General features: G+C 39.6%; 1 protein-coding gene across 1 annotated transcript in view; it reads left to right on the top strand.

The window, feature by feature from the left end:
- The window catches only part of LOC137972129 (CD151 antigen-like), a 9,917-nt gene extending 114 nt beyond the window's left edge, over positions 1–9,803 (top strand). The window contains exons 1-7 of the mRNA XM_068818963.1: positions 1–84; positions 2,770–2,961; positions 4,031–4,105; positions 4,396–4,494; positions 5,946–6,107; positions 6,557–6,640; positions 8,175–9,803. The exon at positions 1–84 is cut by the window's left edge and continues 114 nt beyond it. Coding sequence (XP_068675064.1) covers positions 7–84; positions 2,770–2,961; positions 4,031–4,105; positions 4,396–4,494; positions 5,946–6,107; positions 6,557–6,640; positions 8,175–8,228 — 744 coding nt within the window. The 5' untranslated portion in view covers positions 1–6 and the 3' untranslated portion in view covers positions 8,229–9,803. The remainder of the gene's footprint in view (positions 85–2,769; positions 2,962–4,030; positions 4,106–4,395; positions 4,495–5,945; positions 6,108–6,556; positions 6,641–8,174) is intronic.
- Positions 9,804–10,335: the final 532 nt, after the last annotated feature.

Raw genomic sequence — 10,335 nt, 5'->3', positions numbered from 1 at the left:
GAAACGATGAAAGGCAGAAACGAAGGATTTTGTAATATTGTCTGCATGAAGACGTTGTTTTTCGTCTTTAATTTCATATTTTGGGTAAGTGAATTGAGAAAAAGCCTAACTTGTCGCTCGACTGTTGTGTGAACGGTTCCATTTGCGCCTTTAAAATTGTTTATTTTACTCGGATGCCACTTTGAACCAGCTGTGGGTGTTGGACGCATTTGACAGAAGTCGTCCTGATGAGTTAGGCGTCTTTCTTTTCGATCAGCTGAACGGCGGAATACAGATGAATAGCCGACTGTCGCTTGGCTTGCAGTTGTGTTTTTAGCAATGTTCCTTCGTTTTGCCAGGGTTTGGCCTGATTGCATTGCTTTACTCAATTTTAAAAGAAAGATGTTTTCAATAATGGCGATGATTAATCTAAGTCAAGCTTATCTAAAATTGGTATGATTTGGTATACATTTTTGCATAAGCTTAAATTATTGTACAGATTTTCCACATTATAAATTAACCTATAAATATGTTTGCAACGGGCCGTGTTTAAACCACATTTAATGGAAACTTATTATTTAGTTGTATTGAAAACTTATTCCCTTCATTCTGTCTGAAACATGATCTTTGTGTGTGAATATTCTAGTGGGAAATAGAGAGAATTGAGTCAGTGAAAGTAATGAAAATTGTTGTAATTTTATTTCTATGCTATACTAAGCAAAAACTAATCATGCTCCTAACCAGTAAATGGGCATCGAAAATAAAATGCAAACAGCAGTTATAAACTTAATGTGAAGATTCATATGAACTTAATATTTAGTATCCTCAGCAACAAAAATAACCGCTACAATAAAATAATTGTTCCTATAGCTATTATCAGCTGGAACCTGCACTGAGAAACTTCCATAGTAGTGGTAGTATTGGGTAGGTCATGGTTGACTTCAGGTGGTTCGTCCTAGTTGAACCTGGCAATAGTCCTGGGGCCAGGTGCCAAAAACCTGGTTAGCGCTAACTGTTGGTTAAGAGGTATCAAAACCTGTAGGTTTCCATGGTATTTAACGCTAGTTCGCGTGAAGCATGCTTCGAGCAACCCTGGCCTGGCTGAAGCAGCTATGCCTTGTGGCTGAGTTGAGACCAATGCGTGAATGGCGGACTCCTGCATTTGTCTCTTTAGGCCAAGAAACTGTTAACCCTAACTTTTTTAGGTTTTTAGTTTACACTTCCATGAAAACACCATAGTCTAGCCTGCGTAGCAAGCGTTTCTGTCCGACAGAAGAGCTTTTAGATGATTTTCCACAAACTGTTTACGGAAAATTGTTGAGAGTTCTTCTTTTGAACAGGAATGCTTGCTATGCAGGCTAACCATAGTCAAAAGATAACTGTAAACCAGAGACAGAACTTGTAACTTTCTTTAAAGGCTGCAACATTTTAATCTCGCATAACTTCATCCCAGCCACCAAGTAACCAACCAGGCATCATTCATTCTTTTTTCCTTTGTGTAATGTCAGTATAGTGTAATTAGTAGTAAAGTAAGTTATTTCAAGTAGCATGCAGTAGTAAGTATTGAAAGCATTGTATTGGAATGAATATCAGTTTTGTGTTGCTAGCGTATAGTAGAAAGTGTCAGTAACGTAAGTACTAAAGTTCAAGAAAAGTACCCCGGTAAAAAAAAAAAGTGCTTGTACAGTAGTTTGTAACTTAAAAATTTTGGGGGGGAAAAGCAAGTGAAATTAAAAGGAGCCAAAGCTCTTACGAACTGGTCAGGACTGATTGCTTACAATAATTATATCAATATATGACATAAAATTATAAATTAAAATTAATCAAGTAATAGGTTAGGGGGCTGTATTGTCAGTTATGACCAGCATTTTTCCACTTCAGTTTTCTCACCTAAAAAATTAACCAGCCATAGACTTCAGTGCAGCTGGAGAAAATGGGGATAGTAAAGTATGTGTATTAGCTCTATATAATTTTATTGTATTGAAACAGCAAACTCAAACGAGGCGTAGCCGAGTGTTTTTAGACCCGATAAAACGTGTGCTTCAAGTTTTTTGAACAGCTTCAAAAATATTCCACAAATAGCATGTCCTTCAGGACTCAGAACAGTGTTTCAAATTGTGAAAGCAGAATATTAGCCTATAAGGATCGAAAACAAGCTATGTATGCCTTGTTAGTATTCTTTATAATTTATAAAGGATACTGCCCTTGTCCTTTCTATCAGGATGTACATGTAAAGCTCATGCAAGTGACATTTTATTGGTGTTTTGATGGGCTGTTAGGCTCATGCATTATGAGTGAGTTGTTGAAATGGCTTTTTAGAATAGCCAAAACTGACTTCACATCCTTATCCTTGTCATTCTTGAGGCTCTTTAGTTTTCTAATTCTCTCCGTAATAAACCTCACTTAACATGGCTCACAGGTTTGACTCACAAGCTTGCTGTCTTCCTAGTCAATACAGCTACAGCTACCTATCCAACCAACACAAAGCTCTCTGTTCTCTCCTAGATAATGCCAATGAAAGAGGGTTTATTTCTGAGAAAGAAAAAAAAGAGTTAGAGAGAAAAAATTATGAAAAACATCTTGAGTCCATGGATTATGTCAAACCTTTAGCTACAAAACTTTAATCTACGATCCACTGTTTTGATAAACTGGTTAAGTGTGCATAACACGGTATGGAATCTTGTAGCGTGAAAAAGAGTAAGGTTCACAGAAGTGCCAGACATAAATTAATTTTGTTTTTGTGTGATTTGCTTTTTCAACTTATGAAGAATGTTTCTTGGTTTTTATTAGCTTGCTGGAATAGGAATTTTGGCTGTTGGTATATGGATCATGGTGTTCAAAAGTGACTACAAAAGTATACTGGACAGTGATATGTATGTGATAGTGCCTGGCCTTATGATTGCAGCGGGAGGTGTGGTCATCATAGTTGCTGTGGTTGGTTGTTTGGGAGCTGTAAAGGAAAACCGTTTCTTCTTGATATCTGTAAGTATCCTATATTCTGGAAACAGCACCTCGCTTGCATAGCTTGCAACTACTTCTTAATAGTATTTTTAACAATAACAGATGTAGATACTGTAAAAGTTACAATAGCTGCTGAAAAAAAAGCCTATTCCTGATAAACTTCCAGATGTAGTTCAACACAAAGAAACATACAAACTGTACTGTCCATACTGACTGTAGAAATGTCCCTAAGTTGATTCGAAAAAGAGTCTAAACAATCAAACTGCCAAAAATAAAAATTTTGTTCTGCCTACTGAAAATGTCCTTCCATTGATTTAGACTCCTGGGAGTGAGACTCGACAAATTTTAGTTTTTCTAACAGCAGACGATTTTACTCATCAACTGGGACATCCTTGAGTGCTTGAGAAGTGAATGGGTTAAAAGCTACGCTAACAACAAGTTGCAAAAATAGTGGAGACACTAAATATCTTCTTCAGGCATTAGAAATTTACCTAATTTCACACACTGCAGCCTCCCCACCCCCCCCCCCCCCCTTCCCCTTAACAATTTTGCTAGCAATTTCAAAAAACTTGAACAGTCAACATTGAAGGAGGGAGAGGGAGGGGGAAAGTGGGAATGGTTGGAATTGGTGAGACAGTCCTGTTAAAAAAACACTGTTTCTACAGTTGTAGCTTTCAGTACCTGCCAGATCTAGAACCTTTCCCACTTCCCCTCTCCCTCTCCCCCTCTCATTGTTGACTGTTGTAGCTACTGTACATGTCCAACCCTGACAATAGTGATGATGATGATAACAATAGTAAACAATAACAATCGTAATAATTATTATAATATAGATATTATAAAAGTAGTGATAATGATTATCATCATAACTACATGCTTTATTGTAACCTGGGCTAGCAATGACATCAACTCTGGGGGTGACCTTGTTTGATGAAACAATTGCAGCAATGTTTCCATAAAAGCAAGGTCATTTGGATTATGCCTGGCTTTCAGCATGAGTACTTGTATGTAGCCCACTATTTACTCACAGTGCAAAGTTGCCCTGTTCATAACAATAAGACTTCAGCTGACATTTGAATCTTTCTTGCAGTTTCTGGTCATGGTGACCCTGATTTTTGCACTTGAGCTTACGATTGGCATTCTGGCATGGGTGTACTCAAGCAAGGTATTTATTATTAATTTTGTTGACTGTTCTGACACACCTTCAATTTTTTGGTACATATGAGGGCTTGAGTAGGTCATGATGGGAATGTGTCCATTTTGCAAAGTCATGTAAGAATGTTTAATGTGGCTAAGTGGAGAGCTCCAACAGAAAAGCATGGCAGAATTTTACTGCCAGGTCTATTAATGATAAAATAATTATTTGTCTCCAGTTCCCTATAACATTCAATTGCTCTGTTCTCGATGTTCTAGAATTGCACTAACCCATGTGTGCTTGCTGTGGGTTATTTACAGATTAACGAGGAGATACAAACCACGATAAAGGACAAAATTGACCAACAGTATGGAGTCAATGCTGATGTCACAATTTCTATTGACAAGTTGCAAAGAGAGGTGGGTACTAGCTGTAGCAAAGGTTAACACTATTGTTTCGTGATCATTTAAGAAAAACATAAAATTAGCAAAAACCTCTAAGGGAAGTGTATTCGCCTTTTATCATTATACTTGAGGGCAAAGCAATTATATCCAGTTTGTACAGGTGTATGAGGTTGATACAGAAACTCGTGAACTTGAAGCGTTTAACTCTGGTTCAGAGCTGGGTTTTTTTTTAGTTTAAACATTTTCCTTATTTGGATGTAACATAGCTCGTGCAGCTTTGACCATATTTTTGTCCATATTTGGGCATAAAACTGGTGTCCTAAAATCCCCAGCTTTGTTCCAAGGAAAAGAGTTGCAAGTTACAATGTAGTACATGCTTCTAGGTCGGTAACCGGTCGTTTCGCCAACGTGTCAGTTCGCCAACGGCCTGTTCGCCAACGTATGAAGTCGGTTCGCCAACGTCTAATGTCAGTTCGCCAACGCTTATATGTCAGTTCGCCAACGTCCCAAATACTTTGTGAAATAGATCTGAAATGTATTTACAAATTACCAAAAGAAGATAATGTGACCTTTGATCCAAGATGAATTGTTTGATTCGGCTTGAAAATGTTCGTTTCATTAGACGTTGGTCTGCATCTACATGTATTAAGGAATAGAAAGGAAAGGAAAGGAAAGGAACTTTATTTAAGTGTCTAATCTTCTAGCGCCGTAGAGCACTAATCGGGGACACTGTAAATTGAAATTAACAAGTTAACGCAAATCAAATCAAATGTTAGTTTTTGAGGAGAGGGGAAACCGGAGTACCCGGAGAAAACCTGTCGGTGCAGATTAGAGAACCAACAAACTCAACCCACATATGACGCCGAGTCTGGGAATCGAACCCGGGCCACATTGGTGGGAGGCGAGTGCTCTCACCACTGCGCCATCCCTACACCCCAAAGAGGACGTTTTCCGTTGTTATCCGTGTTTCCATAGCCTCCTCTAAACACGAGAGGGAGTTGGGAGAATTGGAGACAGTAATGCAAACTCGAGACTTCGTCTCGGGTTTGCGTAATTGTCAAGAATTCTCCCAACTTTCCCTAGTGTTTAGATAAGGCTATGGAAACACGGACAAAAGTCCTCTATTGCTTTTATGAAATATTTCTCAAAGATAATCTGACAAATGAAGGAAACAAGTAAAGGAAAATTCTTGATTGAAACAGATTTCCTTGATACACGCTCGTTTTTCCTACCAGCCAATCAAAGCGCGCGTCTGGCGGCATATAACCAGTCAAAATTCGTGTGATGCCACAGCCGTGTTTCCATATTCTGATCTAAGCACAGCTTTTGACCAATGAGAGTGCGCGTACAGTGTACTATCCTAATAATTTAGTAAAGAAAGATAGTTGACAGTTTGCAACTTCCTTTTCCTTTTTCTTTCCCCAAACTACAAGCTGACTTTGTTTGGTACTTTGCTTATTTGACAGAACAAATGTTGCGGTGATACTGGAGGCAAAAGCTGGAATAACACTGCTTGGCAAAGAGATCAGCAAAGTCAAGGAAAAAATAACATTGTTCCAGATTCCTGTTGCAAAACAGAAACAGCTGGTTGTGGGAAGAGGGACCATCCATCAAATATTAATGATAAGGTAATAATATGTGGGTAACTTACTGGAGTTGTCTTACTAGACTTCAAGACTTGGATATGACATCTTTTTAAGCTTCTGTCTGATTTAGTTGATAACGGAATGCCACAAAAAGATGCAAAATATATGTACTGTTAAATGCCCAGAAAGTCTTGGTTACCATACAATCACCTTTTTTTGCAAAATTTATGGTTATTTCAGCTATTTCCGTTTCGTTTCAGAGCTTGACAGTGAAAATATATCTAGAAGGGATAATGCCTTGGGTGTCCCTCACATTTCGGGATGAACTTCCACCCACCCCCCCTTTCCCGCACTTTTCAATCCATCTGATACTGCTGGGGTTTCTGGTTATCACACAGACTACAACCAGAAACTTAAACGCCTCCAGTTCCTAAAGACTTCACTTGGCAATCCTTGTTTAAAATGTGACGATGTCATTTGGTGTTTCTTAGGGATGTTTAACCCAAGTGGAAGAATTCTTTCGTCATCACTTTACTCTCCTTGCAATCGTTGGCATAGGAGCTGCTTGTATCCAGGTAATCAGTAGTCTTGTATTTATTGCATCCAAAGGTGCACAATTTATCCTTCCGTGGGTTCTTAATCCTGTTACACTAGTCACAAGTTTTCGTCGCAACGAATTTGCGAGACAATCAGCCGGAAAACTCGTTCGATGTAAGGATTATTTTACACTAACTAGTCTGCTTTTGTTTTTGCGTTCGACGAAGGAGAACGCAGTCGATAATCATGGATGTCCTTTGGTTTCAAGGTTACCTTTTTGAGATTTGTTCGTCTACCGTCTGCATTTTCTGCGCCATTTTGAATGTCCTCATACGTCAGATGCTCAAAGACTATCGCTCACCTCGTGGTTTTCGTAGTAGTCTGAGCACGACTGAGCATCGTAAAGCGGATATCTAAAGGCTACCTCGTGGTTTTCTTAGGAGTGTATAAAGTTAAAGAAAGCGTGAAACGTAAGACAGAACTGACCGAACAGACCGGGCATTTGGAAGCACTACCTCTACAACGCTTTCAAATTAACACACTTCGAGGATGATACATGTATATACTCCTCCATAAGAATACGAGGGATTCTCATGCAAGTGTTCCTTCAAATTATTGCATTTTCCCTGCAAACTGACGAGTGTGGCCGGCCAGTTCTGACTAAAGGAACACACCCTTAGTTTTAGCTGTGTAAGTTGCATCGCAGCTTACTTCGGGAATATTTTCAGTAATGCTTTTAACTGCCAACCAAACAAAAGTATCTCATCCAAATGTTATTTGAAACAGTAACTGGAATTCCAAACAAGTCTCGAAATAAAATAAGTAAATATCCAACTGTTAATTTGTAAAGAGATTACAAATGTCACTCGGCTTACCACGAAAGGGCATCAGCAAACTCAGATTTATTTAAAAAGTTTGTGGTATTTCAGTGAATCGATTTGAGCTCTCAGTGATTTCGAACTCAAATTTCCGTAAATATACTGCCTTTAGCGGCTCAGGTCGCGGCATTTTCTTGAATTGATTGTCGGTCCAACTGCTCAGTCCTCCAACCCACGTTGAAACGCTTGCGAATTGCACTTAACGACAAAATATCTCGTCCCCAATAAACTATGATAATGTAGTTGTAATAAGAAGCACTGAGTAAGAACAAATCCCGGTGGATGTTTACGATAACGAATGATTTAACGAAGGAAAAACGCACCGATGGAGAAATGGAGGTTTCATATCATACGAAACCTCCGTGTCTGCGCGCGGTGCATCTCGGTAGACAGAGAGTCTTTAAGCACTCGCGAGTAAATGGTTGCTTCGCTGTGCCTTGGCCGCGACTGGTATGATGACGAGTAGTTTTGAAATTCCACTCGCGGCAAAAACATCATTAAGCAATCATCGATTTACGCCCGTGAGTTTAAATAATCCACGACAGAATATCTCTCCAGCTACGCAGACTAGCTTCGTCGTTCTCCGTCTCCTCCTCCTATTTTTTCCGCCCCCTTTACACATCCGTTCCACACCCTTTTGTAAAAGCACTAGCGACACTTCTAACATGATGCTTTTTACACTTTTCCTCCACAGTTGATTGGTATTTTCGTAACCGTTTGCGTTCTTCGTTTCGTGGAGGAATATTAACTTTATTTTTAGTTTTTGAGCAACTGCGGTATCCAACAGTCATGACAGAGCTTTAAGCAAGTGCATTGCAGAGCTTTAAGCAACTTAAACAGGAATACCGGACTCGAAACATTTAATGAGTAAAAAGAATCGTATTGATCGCTCTGCATGCAATTTAGTACAGTAACTGGTATTTGCCGCTCTCTGAAACTAAAAAACGTGAAAGATTATCAATGTAAACGTTAGCCTTTCATTAGAGAGATTTAATATTGTGTTACAGGAAACGGCAAACGTCTTAAAAGCCGGGGGACACATGAGGCGATAAGTCGCTGCGACATGTCGCGGGGACAAGTCGCCTCAAAAATTCGCCTTCTGTGACAGGGTTAATTTGTGAAAATCACTGTCGCTGCGGTAGAATTTTGTCGCTGCGATTCAAACCAGTGTGAATTCGTGCTACGGATCGCAGCGACAAAATTCTCGAAAGCAGCGTTGTCGCACCGTGTGTACACTTCCGACAATAAGTCACTGCGACAAAATATAAATGAACCAATGAGAGTGTGTCATATGGTTCGCCATATTGAATTAAAAAACTAGTTCACTTTCCCCCTCATACGAGTTGACTGCGTGGGCACCGGACAGGCGGTTTGTCCCAGCGATTTGTTTTGCAAGTAGTAGACACGGCAGCGACTTGTCGCAGAGACCTGTAGCTGCGACTTGTCGGCTAGTGTGTCTAGATCTCGGCCTTAAGGAAATTATGTTTTTCCAAAAACGGCTGAAAGAAACTAGTTACCCTAGCTAATTGTAAAAGACTAAACAATGAAAACAACGACTTAGACTTAAAAACAATAGAAGCTGCTTACAATACCACACAATAGCAGGTTACGAGAGCTGCTAGATTACTGCATTTCTCGCCTGTCAATGCCTAATAAGAGCTACCGAGCAACTTCTCAAAAGGTACTTTAAAGTTGGAATAAGAATATAATGCTTAAGCTTTTATGACAAATAGCGACCTGGCGTTTGCCGCTTCTCTCGGCACTTTATATTTGGCTTAATTACGGGTATTTTTACCAAGCCTTTGATTGGTGTCTTCATCAACATTGTTCGACGCGAAGAAGATGGGTGATATGGGTGATCTTAAACACGCTACGTTTTTGAAACGCGGACTGCAAGCGGAAGTGAATATGTCGCGTTTCAAACTTTAAAAAAAAATGAAGTTGGTTTGATGAACGAAGCTGTGGCTAGTTTTTCTTCTTCTTCCCAGCAACCATTTTTTACCTACGACTGGAGCTCGTTTTCAGTAGTTATAATCATGACTCGAAGTGTACTGGTCTAGTCAGCGAAGCATACTCACTTTCGGTTGTCGGAGACAGATTTTTGCGTTCAGAGGCTAACTTATTTCTTTGAAAGGAGTTCATGTTTATATTTTTATAGTGGCTGTATAATTTTTATTGTTTTTAACGCTTTTGTAAACTTAAAATTCTTAAACAGAATCGAACGTATAAGAAGTGTTAATGCCGCAAATATAAAGACTCGATCAATAGATTTGCTGTCAGTGAGTAAAAATTTGCATCATTAATTAAAACTGCGTAAAATCAATTCACTGCGTAGTTTAGTATTTTATCTTTAAACAGAGGAGCCCGCCCCTGTTATCCTCTGTAATGTAGGAGCGCATGCGCCATGATTGGAACTTGCCGGGACACCTCAGACAAACGTGCGTTCCCATGTTATTTTTTGGATGTGCCTATCTCATTCGTAGAGGTAGACATCCCTCTGTATGATAAGCCTGCAGTGCGCGCTTATTTCCGCCTATGAATGTTCAGTATACGAAGCGTTTGGTCGCCATTTTGAATTTTCGAAGTAGAGCTACAATCACTACCAAGGGGCAAAAGAAAGCCGAAACAGCTGTCCATGGCATTCTCGTGACCAGAGCCTTGGACCGACACAAGGCTCTGGGAAACTCTGTCTAGGAGAATATCCGTTGTAGGGTTCTTGTAGCCAAAAATCGGCTATTTGAACCTTAAGGCGCCTGCTCACTCCACGTGCTAACATGAATGCACCAATTAGAGACGCTTTTGATTGTTCTTCACAAAAACCAACGAGAAGACAGTTTCTTTCAGGGTTCCCCATA

This window comes from Montipora foliosa, chromosome 9, assembly GCF_036669935.1.
Source record: "Montipora foliosa isolate CH-2021 chromosome 9, ASM3666993v2, whole genome shotgun sequence".
NCBI lineage: Eukaryota > Metazoa > Cnidaria > Anthozoa > Scleractinia > Acroporidae > Montipora > Montipora foliosa.
This window is presented reverse-complemented; position numbering and strand designations above follow the sequence as displayed.